Genomic DNA, 22,412 nt, shown 5'->3' on the forward strand with positions numbered 1-22,412 from the left:
GCCAGGAGGTGAACGGGGAGTAGGAAGCTCCATAACACTTGCAAGACTTGCTGGAACGCTCTTGGGGAAATCTGACCTTGTATGAGAGAGTTCAACTATCTGACCTTTTGACCCGAGTTCCAGGATGTGTTCGCCCTTTGGCAACTCTATGGATCGAGACTTGGAATACGGCCCTCATCCAGGAGAGGATGCAAAGTAGTGAGAGGACCTCCTTTTCTTTGTTGATGAAGAGGAGGCCTACTTAAAGAAAATGTATTGAGCCAGAGTGATTCAACCTTCTATTTTGAAGTGGGTGTCAGGATGAGAATTCTAAGTGGTACCTGAACTATCAAGTTTAACCATGTTACCTGTAAGGATGTCTTCTCACTGTCGCTGATAGACGAGTGCAAGGATAGCCTCACTAGGGACTTGTGGGACCGGAGAAATCTTGTGGGTCCGGAGGGCGTTAATGGAGAGATCCGTACTCTGGGGACAGGGGACCAACACAGAGGACATCCACCTGGTCACATTGTGGAATGGACTTGGGATGTTGAGTACCCCAACAACCAGGATCCCTCAGGTACTTTTGGGTGTACCTGGCGACAGAATGGTAAAGGTTGCCGTGCATCGCTGAACTCTTTCTCTACTTCTGAACTGCCCATTAACCCTCTCTAGGGGGCGCTTGTGTCCTGCTGCCTTTCTCTGATGGGCGTCAGCTCTGCTCACCTGGTTTTAACCCAAGGGATGGGTGTTAGGCATCCAATTTGAATTAAAATATATCATTCCCACGTTCACGCCAAAGTAGGCTGTGGACCGTGTCCTTTCGGAGAAAACAGGGAGTGTAGTACTTGGGGCGAGTCATTCTCAGAACGACTCGTCCAGTAACCGTAATGATGTAGGCCGTACGTGGGATTTGCACACGGTCCAGTGGATGCAAGTGTTTTATTCTAACGGGATACCCACACCAGACTAGTCACGATTGTGGACGAAACGGTATTTGGTATATAGTACAGATCCTACAGAGACCAAATGATGTCAGCCTCCCTCAGGGGAACCCACGTATATTGGACAAAGACGATAATAGTACTGTTCAAGTGATATATATTATAGGATTAAACATTCTTTTTGAAGAATGTATCGATGTGTAAACTCCGGACATTTTACTCACAAACTGAATTAAAGTGCGAATGTTTGATTCTTATAATTCCAATTCATTCACTTTATAAACAATTGCAAAAATTTGAATAGTTTCCCCGCACTATGTTTTTTCGTTTTCAGGCGTGTATGAATACATCGCGTTTTCGGATTTATAGATGTGTAAACTCTTGTTCAGCTTTATTTTTGCCCAATCAAAACAATTGTAATAAATAACATTGGAATTATTCATGTATAACACTAAGAATGAATATAGAGAATAAGATTGATTCGAGAATCTTTCACTTTGGAGATGTCACCATTGCTGTTGAAGGGCTGCAAAATTTTAGCCTATGCTCGGCGCTTATAGCCTTTAAGCAGGGATCGAGGGATCTTTATCGTACAACACCTGCTGTGACACGGGGCCTCAGTTTTTTCGGTCTCATCCGAAGAACCGCCCCATTTAGTCGCCTATTACGACAAGCAAGGGGGTACTGAGGACCTATTCGAACCCGGATACCCACGGGATAGAAAATAAAATGTTTAGTTGAATTTTATTATCAAATTATCATATGGGGCATTTCAGTGTAATGAACTCGCCGATTATACATTACTGCATGCTTCCATAGTTTATAATTTTAAAATCAAAGACATATACATGTATACATGTCTTATATATGTCTTTCATGCAAGGTGAAGATAACGAACAGTGATCAATCTCATAACTCCTACAAGCAATACAAAATAGAAAGTTGGGCAAACACGGACCCCTGGACACACCAGAGGTGGGATCAGGTGCCTAGGAGGAGTATAAACAATGTTGCATAGCTGCAGAACTATAACCTTATGGGGAAAATAGGATAAACCAGAGTGGCAAATCTCGTATTTTCTCTTAAACAACTACTATTCAGCAAGTAAACAATATCAGCACTAATGTTTACCAGAAATAATTTCGTTTATCACCCAATTCTGAAGGTGGACCGAGGTACCACCACGGTTTTTATTGCCCTCTTTCGAAATGGTGAGTGGCCTTCAGAACTCCATTAGTCGCGATCGGTATTCAGTATAAGCTTTGTTCAATATTTCTAAACTGAAAGCGAGGCCTATGGAAATTCTGACTGAGATGCTCATTGATTAGTTCAAAAGACGGCAATGCAAGCGTCCATAGATGATAAAAGCAACTTTGAAGCGAACTCTAAATAGATCCATTTTAAGAAAAACAGATTCAGTCTTTTTTAGGAAGTGTTAAAATGCCTTTCTTTTCGACTCTTCCTAGCAAAACTGTATCACGTACATTGAATGTAAGCTCTAACACCAACTAGTGAGTGGAACCTCGCTCGAGTTTTAATGAGGCACTACTACAAGTAGAAACACACGTTCCCATGTTTTTGTTTAATAGTTTAGCGTCATCTGACGAGGATCTTTTTCTTATACACAAACGTCGGGGGGGGGGGGGGGGGGATCTACATTAAGTGTTGGTTTTGTTCAGTCAGTTGGTCGGCTTTATCCGTAAACGTTGGAGTTTACGGAAACAGTCGAGTGTCAGGTCAAAGGACATTCATTTCTTTACGTTTTACATTTCGTCATTTTTCGTTATTTTCCGTAATACATTTCGCGGGTTTTTGAGCTCATGCACGAGCGCTTCTGTGCTTAGTATATATATTACTACTGGTCAGTGTTCGGGCAGTGCGAGGTTCGTTACAAGCAACAAAGGTCGCTTATGTATATCTGTGCCTTAGCCTTCCCTCCCACCCAGCCCATTTTCAGTTTTGAATTCATCTGTTTTCTTTGGTGATTTTTCAGCTTTGTCGATTTGATGTTTCCTTATTAAAAGCGATCTTGTAACGAACGCAAACCAACCTATTCACTTTTTCTGTTTTTTTTTTTTTTTTTTTTTTTTTTTTTGGCTTATGACATTTTTATTTCCCAGACCTATCACTATAACATATAACAAATAGACTAATCGATAGAAGGAAAAAAAGTGTGGAAAGCTGTCTCTAGAAATGATGTACATGTATTTATATTTGTATAACTTTGTTCTCATATGATTATATAATCTTGTATTTCTCTTAGTTTTTTTTCTGTTTTGTTTTATTATCAAATAGTCAAGAAAACATTTATTTTCGGACGAGGGCACTGAGGGAGAAAATAAATATACTTCTCTGATACAGTATTTTCTTTATGAGGAGAGCAGCTAGCGAAGATAGCAAACAACTCATGACAGTAGAGTCAAGGAAGCAGCTGGAATTAAATTGGATGAATACAAGATTTTCTTTCCGATTCGGGACCATTGTTGTAGAGTATTACGTAAATTTTGTACTTACGATCCAAACATTGGCGGATTTAGAGGAGCGAGGTTATGATATAGCAATAATTAATGTTTTATGCCATATATTTAATTTTTTCCCATCCTATTCTATTTCATATTTTATAATGATAACTATAGCAATGGGACATTCCCCATCCTGAGAGCTACATTTCTTCATCTAGGTGTGTTGTTAGTACACCAAAAAGCACGAGTATTGTTTAGAAATATCCTTGTATCCTCCCTTCATAAAAAGAAATTATTGTTCACTGTTTACTTGAACACAGTTATTAATGATATGTTACAATGCTCTGTAATACTATAATAGATTTTCTGATTGAAATACGAGTAGAGCTTGAGGCACCGTCGGAAACCTACGGTTGATTACGCTTCGCTCCTCTCTCCATCACCCTTGGGTCCATTCATTTCTACTCGCTTGTTCTCATGAATAATTAATGAGGCAATTTGATTGGGCATTTATGGTATACCCTGAGGGAATTTGTCCAACCAACAAGACACTTTCAGTTCAATATCGGTATACAATTATGATAGCAAAATAATGTTAATGCTACCTTTAAAAACAGAAGAGTTCCGTTACTATAACGATTACTTTGATTGGACAATATTTTTATATATTTATTCTTGAGAACGAGGGACCCACGGGTGATGGAGAGAGGAACGAAGCGTAATCAACCATGGGTTTCCGACGATGAGCTTAAGGCCACTTTATACCAAAATATGCATGGGTTAATAGATGGTTTTAGCTTAATGATTTGATTGCAATATGTACAACTATGAAATTCCTAAAAAGAAATAGAAAAAAGGAACTTGTAAGTTTTCGGTGATGCCCAAGTATATTATCCATCTCTACATGTATGTAATTCTCTATAAATTTTCTCCACTGTGTTTGGAGACAGCATGGGAATAAACTACATTGCATGCGGTAACTTGTATTCGTTTTGCTCATAAAAACTTAAATTTAATTATTTCATTTTCATCAATTTTGAAAGGGTCGTTAAAAGTGATTTGCCTCTGATGACAATTTCTTCACATTACGAAAACTCAAGCAAATTGATAAATGACACATGAATCAATGATACAAATCGAGTGTTATTTTCAGGAAGAGTATGAACCACCAGCCTTTCCTAGGGGTCTGGAAATTCCAAGTTTTGTCTCTGAAGATATAGAGTTTGGCGAGAAATTTCGAGAAACACACACACTGCTGGAGGTTTGTGATCTCCAATTTTCATACATGTTCATTGAAGTTTATGTCCATGCGTTGAAATGTACAAATGACGGAAACTTTACACTTTTTAGCTCACTTGAGCTGAAAGCGCAAGGAAGCTTTTCTGATCGCCTGTTGTCCGTCGTCTGTCCGTCTGTCTGTAAACTTTTTACATTTTCGATTTCTTCTAGAGAACCACTGGGCCAATTTTAACCAAACTTGGCCAATAACATCCTTTGGGGAAGGGCTTTCACGGTTTTTTTAAATGAAGGGCAATACCCCCTTCAAATGGGAGATAATCACAAAAATGCAAAAATAGGGTGGGGTCATTTAAAAATCTTCTTAAGAACCACTGGGCCAGAAGAGCTGAAATTTACATGAATGTTTGTTAAAATCATGGCCTCCGGGGATACGATGGGGCCACAATAGGGGATCAAAGTTTTACATACAAATATATAGGAAAAATCTTTTAAAATCTTCTTCTCAAGAACCACTGAGCCAGAAAAGCTGAATTTTACATGAAAGCTTCCTGCCATAGTGCAGATTCAAGTTTGTTATAAAAGCATGACCCCCGAGGATAGGTTGGGGCCACAATATTGGATCCAAGTTTTACACACAAATATATAGGGAACATCTTTTTAAAAAATCTTCTCAAAAACTACTGGGCCAGGAAAGTAGAAATTTACACGACAGCTTCCTGACATCGTGCAGATTCAAGTTTGTTAAAAGCATGGCCCCTGGGGGTAGGATGGGGCTCACAATATGGGATTCAAGTTTTACATACAAATATATAGGGAAAATCTTTAAAAAATCTTCTTGTCAAGAACCACTAAGCCAGAAAAGCTGAGATTTATATGAAAGCTTCCTGACATAGTGCAGATTCACGTTTGTTAAAATCATGGCCCCAGGGGTAGGATGGGGCCACAATAGGAAATCAAAGCTTTACATACAAATATATGTAGGACTCCAAAGTGCGATGGGACTCCAAAGTGCGATGGTCACGCCACGGTGTGATGGTCTGCGCCAAACCCCGATGGTGTGACACGCCAAAGTGCGATGGTCCACACTCATGCACCAAAGTGCGATGGTCTGACACGCCAAAGTGCGATGGTGTGGCATGCCGAAATCCATCGGTTTGTAAACGACACAGCGTTTTGGTACAGACTGAACCAAACGTGTGTTGTTTCACCAAAATATCAGTGCAAAATCCATGCACAAAAATAAGAATAAGAACTTATTACATTACCATTTAGTTGTCGTGTTACATGTATTAAAAACAAAATTTTCCAAAGCGAAATCATATAGAATGTTTTGCATTATATCATATCGCCAGGATTTTATTACGTGTACGTCACAAGTAATAAATGATCATGGATTAAAGAATGTTTGGGCGAAGTAGATAGTTCCACAACAAATGTACTTTGCCGTTCCCACTATCCTCAACAGTGTAAACCTTGCCGTTGCTGTCGTCCATGTTGCATTTCTTTGGTTTTATTTTGAAAGACGTCAAGAATGACGTTACAATGACGTGACGTCACAAACGTTACTGACCGCACCATCGGACTTTGGCGTGACCATGGCACTTTGACGTCCGTAACGTTAACAAACCATCGCACTTTGGCGCAGACCATCGCACTAACCACTGAGCCAGAAAAGCTGAGATTTGCATGACAGCTTCCTGACATATTACTGATTCAAGTTTGTAAAACTCATGACCCCTGGGGCTAGGATGGGGCCACAATAGGGGATCAAAGTTTTACATACTAATAAAGAAAATCTTTAAAGATATTATCTTTAAGAATTATTGGACCAAAGAAGTTTACATTTGCACGAAAGCTTCATTACAAAATATGTCTTTGTGTGATGAGATTCATGTTTTATCAAATGAGATACCTTGTAAATTCCTTCCAAGAGGAAATGCGGTCGTGGTAGCTCGGTGGTAGAGCATTCGCTTCGTAACCGGGAGAACGTGAGTTCGAGCCCCGCTCTTGTCATGACCGCGTCAATCCTAGGACGTAAACATTGGTAATGATTTCCCCTCCTCCAAACGCTCGGCATTTAAAAGTGGGAGTCGCTGGTCTTTCGGATATGACCTTCAAAACGGAGGTTCCGTGTCGCGACAGGCATTGGCACGTTAAAGAACCCTCACTGCTACGGCCCTGAGCGCTAAGCATAGATCTAAATTGTACCTTGTTCCAGATGTGAATCTTCGTATTTGCATGATTAAAATTACATTTAATGATCTAAATTGTTAGTACTTATGTTCTAAAAGACCAAACACAAGAGGCGTGCACAATCTTCATGGTTATATGAACACATAATTCATCTGACATATTGCATATACATCTGAAGCTCCACATTTAATTTTTTTATGATTTATCCGCACTTCTATTTTAGAAGCAGTGTACATTTTTAAACCATGGTGCATTTGGAGCCGTTATGAAAGAAACACTGGATTATGCACAGGTAAATAGAAAGTTTGTTCTTTTACTTCGTGTAGTAACTTTGCATAAACTTTTGTTGATGTATAATAATTATCATTAACTTGGATTTCAGAAATGGCAAAGATACACAGAAACACAGCCACTGAGATTCTTTGACCGTGACCTTTTGCCCCACATGGCATACGTCACACGGCGACTGGCGAAGTTTGTTGGTGTGTGGTTATTATAAAGTTTGTTTTCTTGTAACAAGTACATATACTGTATGTGCATGCCTTTATTATTGGTATATTTGACACACGCACCTGAGGTGTGGACTCGCATACCCTTTGATCCACCCCTTTTGTTATTGTGGAATAAATTTTTTCGTCTAAATTCGTGAATTCTATGTCTATCGTATCTGTTTTTCAAGTCCCCATGTCATTTTGTGTTTTTACCAAACGTTTAAGTTACACGCGTTTACTGGATTATACAGATAAGACTACATGTAGTTGCAGAACTGTAGCTATCTAGGGGAAGTAAGATGGACCAGACCGCTACAGATCCACTCTCTTATTAAAAGCTTTGATTTATGGCGCATTTTTTCCCCTGTATCATCGTATTCTTGCATGACTATTTCAAGATTGTAATATTTTTTAAAAATCCTACATTATAGCTCTAGCAGTAATAGTATCCACACACCCATTCATGTCTATTGACATAATTATATAACCAACGTTTTTGTTTAATGGACCCGAATAATTCATGTTTTAAGGATGCCGCCCTAAAGACCTATTGTTGATGAACAACGTTACTAACGCCATCAACACGGTACTCCACAACATTCCACTGGAGAAGGGGGATATCATATACTGTCTCAACACTACTTACGGTAATAACTTCTCTCCATATACAAGTAGGAACTAACCATTAACACTATAATGAAGAGTAGGTCCCTATTCAAATCATGTATGTACATGTATTTTAGTATTATTCACTTACCATTCCTGGATAGATACGTAATTCTGTTTCCTTAACGCAATTTTGAAACCAAATGCTGTACTCGATTTTACAACAAATTTCTGAATACTTCTCACAATGTTTGATGGCGCGTGTAATACAGCATACTGTGTATTTGGAAATAGCACGCAGTTTGTGAAACAAGATGTCCACAAGTATGGTCACGTTCAGTTTGTGAAACAAGATGTTCACAAGTATGGTCACGTTCAGTTGAGACAAAATTTTAGATTGTCTGTCTCCTTGTAGTCCCATTATCTCTATCTGCAACTTTCACCTTGGTCAGAATTCTTGACCTATGATCAAGGAAACAAAATTAGATTGTAAAAAATTAATAGATGACATGAACTAAAATCGTTTTTGACCCCCCCCCCCCTGTCAGAACTGATCATGTCTTACTGTGTAAATCTTTCTGAGTGTAAGAAAACCCAATAGTTCACATCAGGAAGCAAACACACTCTTTTATCACACATATACATAATCCTTTATTTAATGGATATCAACTTTCTAACTCTATATATCAATTGAACTCGGGATACGCCACATTCAACTGTACACAAAACGAGTCCAACACAAATACAGATTGAAGAAACACATTGACAAGTACATCTAACAATGAAAGCTCCACGACCCTCCATGTCACAAGAAACATAAAAATTCTGTGAATGACGATATATATGGTGGAAAATTCATCGTCAACATTCACTCATCCAACTATGTACAAACAATTCAAACTTGAGGCCCACAGGCCTTATCGGTCACCTGAGTACTATTGAAAGAGTATTACTACTCCCAAGGGCTATGACATCTAGACAAAATTTCCTGCTCTGAATATCTAAGCTAAATTATAATGTTCATCAACAGCATAAAACAAGATGTGTTCTTAAAACTTCATTGCCCTCAAAAATGCATACACTGATGAAAAGCTTTAAATATTATCATAGGTGTATTCACATTTTAAAAAACATTAAAAGATATTACTAATTTGGACCCATCCTAGAGTCAAAACCCTGGGTTGTAAAATTCTTCATTTTTAGTGCATCCTTTTCTGCTATTCCTAAGTATGCATTTAGATTTTTATACAGTATAAGCAAACTTACACATAAATAATATATACTAAGTTTGGCCCCACCCTGGTGTCAGAACCCATACCCTGAGGATCAGTTTGGAAAAAGACTACCTGCTCTTTCTAAATTTCCATGTAGTTTCAATTTAGTATCAATAACACTAAAAAAAAAAAAATGTTATTTTTAATTTTTTTTTTTAAACACATAAACACTATATAGTAAGTTTAGCCCTGCCCTGGGGCCAGATCCCTTACCCCGGGGATCATGACGTTTACAATTTTGGTAGAGGCCTTCCTGCTCTACATCACTGTGCAGTTAGTTTATATCTTAAACATGTGCGGTTGTAGAGAAAAAGAATTTTTAAAACTGGTAAATTTTGGGCAGTTTTTGCCCCGCCACTAAGGCCCCAGGGGTGCAGGAATCCTGAAATTTACAGTTTATGTCCCCATTATTCCAAAGATGCTTCAAATTTGAAAAGAATTGGAATGATAGTTATCAAGGAGTTAAAATTTCTATTGTTCACACATTTAATAACTGACCATTTTGGCCCCACACTAATACCAAACCCTTACCCCTGGGATCATGGAATTTACAATTTTGGTAAAGGGCTACCTGCTTTTTCTAAATATCTATTTAGTTTCAATTTAGTATCAATAGCACTAAAGTAGATATTATTTAAGTGTTTTGCACGTAAACACTATATAGTAAGTTGGGCCATACCCTGGGGTCAGAATCCTTACCCCGGGGATCATAAAATTGACAATTTTGGTAGAGGTCTTCCTGCTCTACAGCACTATGCATTTAGTTTTTCTTAAACATTTGCGGTTGTAGATAAGATTTATGAAAATTGGGCAGTTTTTGCCCCTCCCCCGGACCCTAAGGCCCCCTGGGGTGTAGGAATCGTGAAATTTACAGTTTATGTCCCCCTTGTCTCAAAGATGTTTCCTACCAAATTTAAAAAGAATTGGAATAGTAGTTATCAAGAAAAAGTTCAGGATCTATCATTCACACATTTAATAACTGACCATTTTGGCCCCACCCTGATACCAAAACCCCTACCCCTGGGTTCATCAAATTCACAATTTTAGTAAAGGACTATCTGCTTTTTCTAAATATCCATTTAGTTTCAATTTAGTATCAATAGCACTAAAGATGTCATTTAAGTGTTTTATACATCAAAACTATATACCAAGTTTGGCCCTGCCCTGGGGTCAGAACCCCTACCCTGGGGGTCATGAAATTTACAATTTTGGTAGAAGCTTCCCCGCTCACCATTACTATATACTCACTTTCTCTGCTAGATGCCCAGGAGTAAAGAAGATTTTTAAAGAAATGCATCAATTTTACAATTATTACCCCAAAATTAAGGACCCTTAGGGTGGGTGGGGGGGGGGGGGGTCATAAAATTTACAATTTGCGGTCTCCGTCACCTACAGACGCTACATACCAAAGATTGGCCCAGTAGTTCCTGAGAAGAAGTCGTGGACGGCGCACGACTACGGATGCAGACCAATAGCAATAGGTCACTGAGTGACTCAGGTGACCTAATAATAAAGACCGCGTGTCATCTATGACACTGATTCGGTTAATCACACAATTTCAATGTAAAACGTCATACATGTAAAGTAAACTCAGGTGACCTGTTGCAATTGGTTGTCGTCCGTCGTCATGCGTTAACAATTGAACATTTTTAACTTCTTCTTGATAACTACCTTTCCAAATCTTTTCAAATTTGGTATTTCTTAAAGCCTTTCATCAGTGTATGTACTTTTGAGGGCATTGTAGTTTTCAGAACACATCTTGTTTTATACTGTTGCTGAACATTAGAATTTAGCTTATATATGCAGAACAGGATTTTGTTTTCTAGATTTCATAGCCCTTGGCAGTAGTAATACTTTTTCACAAGTACTTAGGTGACCGATAAGGCCTATGGATCTCTTGTTTATCATTTTAAAATGATCTTTTATGAATTAAACATTGTGACAGTCAATATTCATTTTTATCTATATTTCCCAATGATTTATTTGTAGCGGCGTTACGTTACGAATGTAGTTGGGTTGAGGTAAACAAAAGAGAATAATTTGGAAATACATATTCAATGGTCATTAAGGATAAAATAATTATGTGATAAAAAGAATCTCCCGTGGTTTGTGGTTGGATATGATTATCACACAACTCGCTGAATAATAATCATATCCAGAGACATATATATCGTCACGAATGCATTGAAGTTGTGAGCAATGCGCGTATGAATCTTGGTAGATATAGTACATCTATTTTAACGACTGTTATTTCCGACAAAAAGGAAAGTCGAATGTAAATATGAAAAAAATATGAATGACTGATTTAAAGGTTGAGGTCGTTCATAAGGTCGACTCAAATTTGCCACATTTGAATGCAGTCACGCTATACATTGTAGGAAATGTTGTTTCACAAACGCACCCCCTTTATGCAAACTAGAGTTTTGTGATTTACCTGTGAAATACATATTTGTTTGGTGACCATTTAAGGAGCAGTGAAAAAATTGTTGAAATGGATTTGTCAGCAGAAAGGTGTTGTTCTTCAAGAAGAGACTATTAAGTTTCCATTGACTGAAACCAAGCAGGTACATGTAATGGTAGTGGTACTTGTAGGATATTGAATAGAGCGCTTTGATGATTTTAATAGAATTACATGTAATAGATTAGGTAATGCACATAGCCTATTTCAAAAGTTGAAAGTTTATGATGTATAAATTTTCCGTTTCAGTTAGTGAGAATGTTAAGGGGAAAACGGAGTGAATGTAAATATATCGATCTGAATAAGAAAGTTCTATTTCAGAAAGCTGACTTAGGGGTATTTCCATAGTCTGTTAATGGTTTTTTTCCCCCGTTGCTAGGTAATTGATATCGTGAACAGAACACTAAGAAGTGGTACAAAATTGGCCGTGTTCGACCATATTCCCAGTAATACTCCATTTATACTTCCAGTGGAGGACCTGACTAAGATATGTCAAGAACGGTAATTTCCTTTAGATTTTAATACATGAATTACTGCAATACTAGCATTTAACCCATAACTTTGTGTAACTGAATGCGTTTAATTAAGTGCAATATATATTATTCTATACTGAAGTACAAACAATCTCCTGAAAACTGAAGCATGCAACCTTGACTTTTTGCTGCTAGTGCAATTTAAACAATATTTTATTGTTTAAGATCATGATTAAGCGACAGGCTACACTCATGTAAGACTTCTCCTGCTAGTGTAGAAACCTGATACACAAAATGGACCTACATGTAGTAGAACCACAACGAATACTTTAATTTAGTTTTCCTATGGTAAAAGTTAATAGTATCACACCCTTTCTACAGCCAGTAATGGTATAAAGCTCATTCTGTTTTAGTGTTTCAATCTGCTTTTCTTTTGGAGTGTAAATGATTTGTAACTTTACCATAGCGGCTTTTGAAATGAAAGTGGAAGCGGCTTTTGAAATGAAAGTGGAACTATATGCGGACGCACTTCCGGCAAACAATTTAAGGAAAAAAATCTGTTTATTTCGCTCGCGGAAATGGCCAAGTAGTTACGATTGACGAAATTATGTTTCGATTTGCATGGGGCTTTAATATATGTGTGTGTAAGTGAAGTTCTGGAATATGTTTGGAATTTTTATATTAAATTTTGAGTTCTGCAGTTAGGAGAGAATACACACGTTATTATAAATATACAAAACAAATGTACTATATCTTACGATAGGTAAATTATGAAAGTTTATCCAATGTTTATTTTTGAATTGTTAGAAAAATTGTTTTGAGAGAGAATATCACTTAGCAAATGCTCCACCCCTTGTCCTCATTAATTTAATATCTTGTATATTATGTGGGTCACGTTTATGAGGACGTAACGGTAAGGAGAGAATTTTTGTCCTCAAAGTACAGACAACAGGTCAAACAGTTAAAAATTGTTCCCATTTTACACAATTTTGAATTCTCTCTCTCTCTCTCTCTCTCTCTCTCTCTCTCTCTCTCTCTCTCTCTCTCTCTCTCTCTCTCTGCCTGACGTCAGTCCACGCGGTTTTAGGGATCTGATATGCACCTTGACGCCCGATAATTCTATATTGCTAGAATACGCTTCCGCAATTTGTACTACATGTATATTCACATGAAGAGACTACATATTATATTAAAAAATATATGCTAGAGTTCCTCATTGATAATATATTCGTGGTCTTTGGTGATCAGGTCTTCCAACAGTCTGTTGGAATTCCCATGGGCACTAATTGTGCTCTTTTGTTTGCTGACCTGTTTTTATATTCATATGAAGCAGACTTTATTCAGAAACTTTTACGTAAGAAGAAAAAATCTATTCCTGAGGCCTTCAATTCAACATTTAGATATATTGACGACTTTTTGTCTACTAACAATAATAACTTTCATTCAGATGACGATTTGATATATCCCTGTGAGCTCGAAATAAAAGACACCACAGAGTCGTCCACTTCTGCTTCATACTTAGATATTTTATTAATGTAGACATTAACGGCAAACTGCAACTCAACTGTATGACAAACGGGATGATTTCAGCTTCTCCGTCATCAACTTCCCATATTTATGTAGCAATATTCCATTATCACCTGCATATGGTGTTTATATCTCTCAACTGATTCGATATGCAAGAGCTTGTTCTGCGTATGGTCAGTTTTTAAATCGAGGCAACCTACTGACAAACAAGTTGATGGTACAGGGGTTTCAACAGTCTCGATTAAAGTCAGCATTTCGCAAATTCTATGGTCGTTATAACGATCTAGTTCGTCAATACAACCTATCATTGGGTCAAATGTTATCTGACGTGTTTCATAACGATTGTTAGGCCGTTCTTGGCAAACTGATTTTGACTACGGATAACTCCGTTTACCTAATCAGGATATAGGGCTCACGGCGGGTGTGACCGGTCGACAGGGGATGCTTACTCCTAGGCACCTGATCCAATCTTTGGTTTGTCCAGGGGTCCGTGTTTTCCCAACTATCTATTTTGTATTGCTTATAGGAGTTATGAGATTGATCAATGTTCGTTATCTTCACCTTTCATGCGTTATAAACCTGAGTGTCTTACAAATATAGTACGGTGCCATTTATACGATATTATACATTTATTGCATGATAGTGAGGGTGTGATCGGTTAACAGGGGATGCTTACTCCTCCTGGGTACCTGATCTGTGTTCGCCCGGCCCTTCATTTGTTGTCTTATTCCGTTGGTCCTGAGGAAGGGACAGGTCATCCCAAGAATTTGTATAGCCGTTCGTGCCGTGTTGGTCAGTTTTATTGCGTGTGTCGTTATGTCACTAAGCTTTTGCCATTCGCATGAAATGTCCAACGAACAAATAAATTCTCTCGTAACATATCTCAGTGTTTAGAACACTCATTGTACACTTCTGTAGAATACCAATATCACTCATTAAGATTGAAAACAAATCTTGCAGTTTTACGAAATAAACACGCTTGACAATGCGAGCTACTGAAGAGGGTTAATTAGAAAAAGCATAATATCTAATTTAAAAAGTCCACGCAAAAATATTGAAATTCTCAATCTGTTTACCGAATGTATTACGTCCAAACTTTTTTGTCTTTCATTTCCAGGCACAAAGTTTTAAGTTTACATCATGAATTATACACCGCCCATGATATCATTGCTGAAATTCTAATAAGATTTCCTGTTATGTTTACTTGAAAGAAAGCATCATTTAACCTCTGTACATGTCAGAATATTTCGAAATCAAAAGTTAATGATGTCTTTGTTTACAATTTACAGAAATGTTCCTATTCTTATTGATGGTGCACATGCACTTGGATCATTAGATCTTCAATTGAGTCGCTTCTGTCCCGACTTTTATGCAAGCAACTGCCATAAATGGTTCTGTTGCCCCAAAGGGAGTGCCTTTCTGTACGTAAAGGAAGACAGACAACCGCACACCAGGCCGCTTGTTATTTCACACGGATTTGGGTCAGGTTTCAACTCAGAATTCATTTGGACAGGTAAAATACTATACCTCATGCGAATTCTTTCAATTATTGAAGACAGACTTCCCATGTGTCAGGTTGTGAATCTGACCTGCTTTAGTTTTCCGTTCTGTAAAATGCACTCTAAGATTCGGATTTTGCTGTGCCGACTGAGATGAATATAATTAAACATGAATTATTTTTTTTAGCTCACCCAAGAAACTTTTGTGATCAATATTTGTCTGGCGTCTGTTGTCGTCGTTGTTTGCGTCGTCGGCGGCGGCGTTAACTTTTCACATTTTCATCTTCTTCTCCAGAACCACTTGGCCAATTTCAATTAGACTTGGCACAACTCCTTGAGTAAAGAGGATTCAAGTTTATTCAAACGAAGAGACATGCCCCCTTCAAAGGGGAGATAATCAAGATAAGGCAAAAATAGGGTGGGACTATTTAAAAATGTCCTTAAGAACTAGTCTACAGGTCAAGAAAAATTTGAAATATACACGAAAGCTTCTTGACAAAGACTTGAGTCAAGTTCAAATCATAGTCCCCAGGGGTAGGGTGGAACCACAAAAGGGAATTAAAGTTTGGCATGCTAATGTATAGAAAGAAGCTTTAAAAATGTTCTTATCAAGAACCATTAGACCAGAAAAGTGGATTCCGAAACGTACATGAAAGCTTCCTGACATAGACTAGTATAGATTCAAGTTGTTCAAATAATGGCCCCTGGGGCCACAATAGGGGATTAAAGTTTTACACGCTGTTATGCAGGAAAAATCATTAAAAATCATCTTCTCAATGACTACTGGCCCAGAAACGCCGAAGTTTATATGAAAGCTTTCTGACATAGAGTAGATTCAAGTTCGATCAAATCAAAACCCTCGGGATCGGGTGGGGCCAAAATAGGGGATCAAATGTTACATGCTGATACATATGTATAGGAAATTTCTTTAAAAATCTTTTCAAGAATATCTGGGTCAGAAAAGTATAAATTTACTTGTAAGCTTCCTGACATAGAGTAAATTCATGTATGTTCAAATCATGGTCTCCTTGGGTAGGATAGGGTCACAATATGGGATCAAAGTCTTGCATGCAAATATATAGGAAGAATCTTTAAAATCTTCTTCACAAGAACCACTTGGTCAGAAAAGTGAAAATTTACATGAAAACTTCCTTACATAGTATAGATTCAAGTTTGTTAAAATAATGGCCCCTAGGGATAGGATGGGACCACAGTAGGGGATGGAAGTTTTGCATCTTGTTACACAGGAAAAATCATCTCAAGAACCGCTGGACCAGAAAAGCGGAAAATTATGTGAAAGCTTCAAGTTTAATTCGTGGTCCTCTGGGGTATTCTTATATGGGAATTTACAGGAAATTAATTACGTAATTGTTAAAACAATTTTTTTTTTCAACATTAAGAGGGCCACACGAAATCAAATATAAATGTTTGCAAGATGTGTGGATGCAAGTTTTTTTTAATGTTCCTTCGACAATAGGGCAATAGTCGAGAGCATATAATGCCCTGTCTGTCTGTCTGAAACTTTAACATTGCTCATAACGTTTGAGTGGTAAGTGATGGGTTTTCATATTTCATTTACGCATTCCTTATGACATGCTTTTTGGTACAAAAGTTTTTAACCTTGTGACCTTGGAGTTTTACGAACTTCAAAGAAAAGTCAACCTAATTGATATCTCCTGAACTATTAAGGTAGGACTTATAAAATAGAAATAAAGATTGATTATGGTAAGGTCTTATATTTCATATATGACCTTTTGATCTTGGCGTTGGAGTTTGACCCCGATTTCAAAACTTTAACTTCACTCTTAACATTTAGTTATTGACTGATAGGGCTCTCGTGAAAAGGTGAAGATAACGAACAGTAATCAATCTCATAACTCTGATAAAGAATACAAATTTAAGAGTAGGGCAAACACGGACTTCTGGATATACCAGAGGTGGGACCATGTGCCTAGGAGGAGTAAGCATCCCCTGTCGACCGGTCACACCCGCCGTAAGCCCTATATCTTAATCAGGTTAACGGAGTAATCCGTAGTTCAAATCAGTGTGTAAAGAACGACCTAAGATTTGGTATGAAACAAGTGCGACAGCATTTGACCCAAATGACATGTTGTATTGGTTAATTAGATCGTTATAACGACCATAAAAGTCCCGAAAATACTGTTGGGGCCCTTTAAAATTTTTCATTTCTTTTGAAAAATCACAACGGAGGGTTAAGGTGACTCGGGTGAGCGATGTGGCCCATGGGCCTCCGTTCATTTTGTGAACAGAAAACCGTTTGTAATTAGCTCGATTTTAGTACATGTACTGTTACAGAAAACCGTTTGTAATTAGCTCGATTTTAGTACTGTTATTGTGATTTTAGTACTGTTATTACATAAAATTGCATCAAAACAATCATCATATTTTCAGGAAATAGAACGATTTTTAAATGCTTATAATTTTCGATGAACATCAATGGAGGATGTGTCCAAGTTGTAATTTTAAAATGAAGGGACATAGGTGTTCATTGAAACATAAATGTATCAATACTGGAGAATTAAAGTAGAAATATATTAATTTCATTTTGAATTCTACCTTTATAGACAAATCATTTATGACATGATCTCTATTGATGTTTAAAGAAAATGTTTCAAGGATAGATTTTTATTTTAAGTATCTAGAGGATTTGTTTTAAATCTTGAGAACTTCGGCGTTCTTCTGAATAAATGCACAAATAATCATATTTGACCTAATTGATTTGTATTTGCATTTTGTTTGAAATGACAAATATGTTTCTATATAATATCATAGCATGCTGTTTATCAGTTATATTATGAGGTGAAAAGTGTTCTAGAAGAAAAATGTCAGTTTTACTTTTTGCGCAATCTAATTCTAAAAAGTCAGTTTCATATATTATGAAAAAGCGTTTGATAATGTGAACAAAGAGATGATATAAAAACCTCTGAAACATGTAAAGTGGTATACCAACAAAGATTGTTGATATACGGAATTCCCAAGATCAACTGGCATGCTGACTCGTGTAGGACAGTTCACTAAAGCATTCGAAGGATATACACTATCCACCGTATGGCTTGATATTTCCAAACAACCAGTTAATAATTCTGAGGCAGCGATTTCATTGGCCGACAAAAAGTGCCCCTGTCGTGATCCTGAATAAGTTGTTGCTGTTAGAACGAACTACGGGAACGAATCATAGGCTGTAATTTAGAATAAGGTTACTTAAGGTTAGAATAAGGTTACTTAATCATCGATGGAACCTAAACGTTCAAATCCGTTTATAGCTCTGAATAAGTAAAACCACAATTTATAGATTAGATCTAGGATGTCTGATCTTAATTAGATTGTGTCATTGGGGATTCTTGACAATAGGAAAATATTAAAATGGTTTTTTTCGGGATACAGTAATACATCTTAAAAGTCAATTGTCAGTACTCAGTTAAGTAACTTCTGTTTCATTCTTAGAATTTAATCATTGTATCCTTTCCTTTCAGAAAAGTTCTTTGTATAACCAATGAGTATCAATTCTGAGATAAAAGTCAGGAGCTAAACTGTCTCTAGAAAGTCATTAACCTAGGTAACTGAATTATCATTTGAAAGACCTTGAGTTAGATGACGGATATTAAACAGAATTTGATTTATCGAAAGGAATTCAGTTAAGCGTAATCAGCGACGAAGACCGATAGTACAATGTACATGTATATAGGTCATGACTGCTTCATGTATCATTACGGGGAAACCATTTTACTAACTTGAGACATGCGTAACTATACCTATAAAATTGTGTATGGCTTTAGCGTATTATGACTTATACCTAGTATACATGTTTTATTAAGGCTTAAAATATCCTGCTGACCACGACTGAGCTATAATTCTGGCTTAACTTTATTAGACCGGCAACACCACGTTGTATTTGTACAATGAATATAATCAATTGTATTATGTTTTAGGTTTACATGACTATAGTCCGTATCTGGCTATTCATGTTATGATCAACTTCTGGGATGACATTGGCAAAGAGCGAGTTTTCAATTATATGTATACTCTTCGCAGAAAAGCATGTAAGTAAATTCATATTTGAGAGAGAGTGGGGATTTTTTTTACGGTATTGGAGGGAGAGAAATTCATGAAAATTGGATGGAATTTTTTTTTACCATGGAAAACTATTCTCTGTCCAAACAGACTGATTTTATTCATGCTTTCTCTTTCATTTCTAACATATTCTATCTTTCGTTTCCCTAGGTGATATGCTAATGAAGGAATGGGGGACAACATTACCCGTATCAGAGGATTTATTAGGTACATTGACAATAGGATTCCATAAAGCACATACCGCATACTTGTAAAAATCCCACCGGTCTCGATGCTCCATTGAGGACTCGAGTCCGATTGAAGGCGCAGAATTATGAAGTTAGTCTATATTTTTGATTTGAAGGTAGTATGTGCCTTGTGCGGCTTCCTCCATCTTTGTACAAGGAATTAAAAGATGTGGATTATTCGGTCGCCGAAAAGATTCAGAACATTTTATACCACAAGTATAATATCGAGGTAAGTGTTATGAGAAGAACACACCCGAGACATCTTATAGGAATGAAACGTAGTGGGCGTGTTTTGCATGTTGTAACTAAAAACTTTCAATCAAATTTACCCTATTTAGTTAAAAATGCAGTTTCAGACGAAAGTAATCTGAACAAAACATCCTGCTAGACCTGTGCCCACGATTCACAGGTCTGACTGGGCTACCCAGTTAAGCAAATAGATCTGAAAGGAATATATAAAAATATTGCTGATATTTATATTTTCATTCATGTTTCAAAACAAAATCGGGTATTATGATATTGTGTTAATGCACCTTAAAAATACAGCAAGGAAAAACACCCGCCATATTACGGGTCGTGTTATTGTACGGCACAATGCGTCTGTCAGCATCTTGTGGAACAAATAAGGCAAGGATCATCAAACCTAGCATACATATTCCAAATGAGAAGAGGAAAAAGCCTATTATTTTTTCTAGATCAAAGGTGGCATTCAAACTAACATGGATAAATTAATAGGCACAAAACAAAATATTATTTATACGAATACACGTATTTAAAACACCTCGCGAAAGTTACGTCCCTTGTCCGCCATATTGGGGCTAAGAAATCGTACTTCCCTACGTTGACCTTTTTTAATTTTCTGATCTTTAGCTTTGACATTTGTTATATTTCCGTCAATATTGCAGTCGACTACAAAAAAAGGAAAAGTTGACTTTTCACCGATTGAACTTTGGCTAACCCTGCAAAGGGACGTTTTACATACGTATTTAGAATAATTAAACGTGATACAAATATTCAAACATCGTTGGTCTGTCCATCTGCACGTCTTTCCCTCTGTCAGCAGATATAAACAGTACTTTAAAGGGTGGGATTATCGAACTTGGTACATACTGTATGTTTACAATAAATAGAGAAAGAAATGTATCATTTTACAAAGTCTACAAACTTACATGGGTAATTTCAAAGGCACAAAACAAGATAGAAACAGTGCTACTAGGGCTTGGTTAATCAAACTTAATGCACATAGTCAGCCATCATAAAGTTGTATGGTGCAGTGTGTTTGTCTGTGTTCATCCATCAGTACCTTATAAGAAGGATAAAGCGTACTAATCAGGGTAACTAGATAATCAAGGTCCACATGTTTTCCTCGTGGTGAGGGGAAGAATCCTGTTATTTCTCAAGATTTAACGGTTTATGTCATACTTTCACGTGCAGGTATATACAAAATCCCTACTAATTAAAACTCGGTGTAAATGTTCCACATGGTGTTTGTACCAATTATATATCAATTATTTTTGAAAAGTAATGATTTTGGTTCTCAAGTTAGACTTTTTTCTTAACAAAGTCATCTTAGAACTAACATTTTATTAAAGACTAACCATAGCTGTAGCGATTTTTTATCACCATTTTAATTTCTACTTTCGTTTTGACTGGGGGGGGGGGGGGGGACGCGGCCCATGGGCCACAACGCTCATCTGAGTTACATTGGCCCTAAATAATTTTTTACAAGATATTTTACCCCCTTTATTCCTACGAAAATTTTTGACCCCGTATTATAACCTCACCTTAGCCCCACGTGGTCATGACTTAACTGACCTTGAATCCACACAACATAGAGATGCTTCAATATTACTAGCATTACCTTCCTCACTGTGCACATGCCGATGACCGTAGTATATAGTACGGTCAGCAAAAAATGGCACATGACCTGATTGGTAAATTATTTTATTTTTTTTACATTCACGATTTCAAACAGTTGTTTATTTAGCTGCGTTAGTTACAATGATGATTAAATACAGTAGCGTAATTTCGATGTGCATGAAACAGTAGAATATGTTTATGACTTATGTCTCTTTCACAGGTCCCCATAAAGGCAGTTCAGGGAGAGCTCTACGTTAGAATTTCAGCTCATTTGTATAATAGTATGGACGAGTATTCAAGACTTGCAAAGGCTATACTGGAGATACAATCTTCATGAAATCATGTTCATATCAAACATTAAAAGTATGACAAAATGTTTTGCAGTTCTAGTTTCTTTCAACATTCTACATGCATTATTCGAAGATTGTGTGTCTTTTAAGAAATTGCAGATTTTGCTTTTTAAAAATCTAACAAACAAAAACATATTTATTGCACATGATTGTAAAGTCTTAGCCTACTCTTTAACAGCTAAGAAGTTTAAAACTGAATTTAACCCCAGCATGTTTGTAAACCAGGAAACAAACATTCTCTGCTGAACCGGTCCTCCTGCCAATCCATACAGCGTGTAATTTTGTAATATTGCATGTACCTAAGTTTTAGACCTTAATTATTTCAATTAATGATAACAGCATTTCTTCTTTTTTTTTTTAACAATAAGTACTAGAATATACATGTAATTGTCTATATCGCTTTCTTTAATCTGTATGAGAGTGTGAGTAAAAGGTGTATATGTATTTGTTGAAAATGATAAAAACAATAAATAAAAAAAAAAAAAAAAAAAAAAAAAAAAAAAGTTTTAGACCTGAAACACTATTGAACTTGTCCATAAAAATCTTTGATTTTATAGCGAAAAGGAATCATCTGCATTTTGCCCAAACTCATTTTCTTCCCCACCAATAATTATGCCCTTGATATTTACATTTTCTTTTGGTGGAATTGCTAGTAATTATGCTTCTACATGAGAAAAAGAGATCTCTTGCTGTGGCCTTCAACTCGACATTTAGATATATCGACGACGATTTATCTAT

At 36.8% G+C, this 22,412-nt stretch overlaps 1 protein-coding gene across 2 annotated transcripts in view; it reads left to right on the forward strand.

The window, feature by feature from the left end:
• LOC125650493 (uncharacterized) overlaps nt 1–21,701 on the forward strand; it is a 26,450-nt gene extending 4,749 nt beyond the window's left edge. Inside the window, exons 2-12 of one of the 2 annotated variants that reach the window (XM_048878855.2) lie at nt 4,539–4,646; nt 7,041–7,109; nt 7,200–7,299; nt 7,839–7,955; nt 11,658–11,752; nt 12,026–12,147; nt 14,936–15,159; nt 19,096–19,206; nt 19,388–19,444; nt 19,581–19,693; nt 21,545–21,701. In XM_048878855.2, coding sequence (XP_048734812.2) covers nt 4,539–4,646; nt 7,041–7,109; nt 7,200–7,299; nt 7,839–7,955; nt 11,658–11,752; nt 12,026–12,147; nt 14,936–15,159; nt 19,096–19,206; nt 19,388–19,444; nt 19,581–19,693; nt 21,545–21,661 — 1,233 coding nt within the window. In that variant the 3' untranslated portion in view covers nt 21,662–21,701. Of the gene's footprint in view, nt 1–4,538; nt 4,647–7,040; nt 7,110–7,199; nt 7,300–7,838; nt 7,956–11,657; nt 11,753–12,025; nt 12,148–14,935; nt 15,160–19,095; nt 19,207–19,387; nt 19,445–19,580 lie in introns of both variants that reach the window. The other variant, XM_056164405.1, reaches the window with a different exon arrangement.
• The last annotated feature ends 711 nt before the right edge of the window (nt 21,702–22,412 follow it).

The sequence above is a fragment of the Ostrea edulis genome, chromosome 5 (assembly GCF_947568905.1).
Source record: "Ostrea edulis chromosome 5, xbOstEdul1.1, whole genome shotgun sequence".
Lineage (NCBI taxonomy): Eukaryota > Metazoa > Mollusca > Bivalvia > Ostreida > Ostreidae > Ostrea > Ostrea edulis.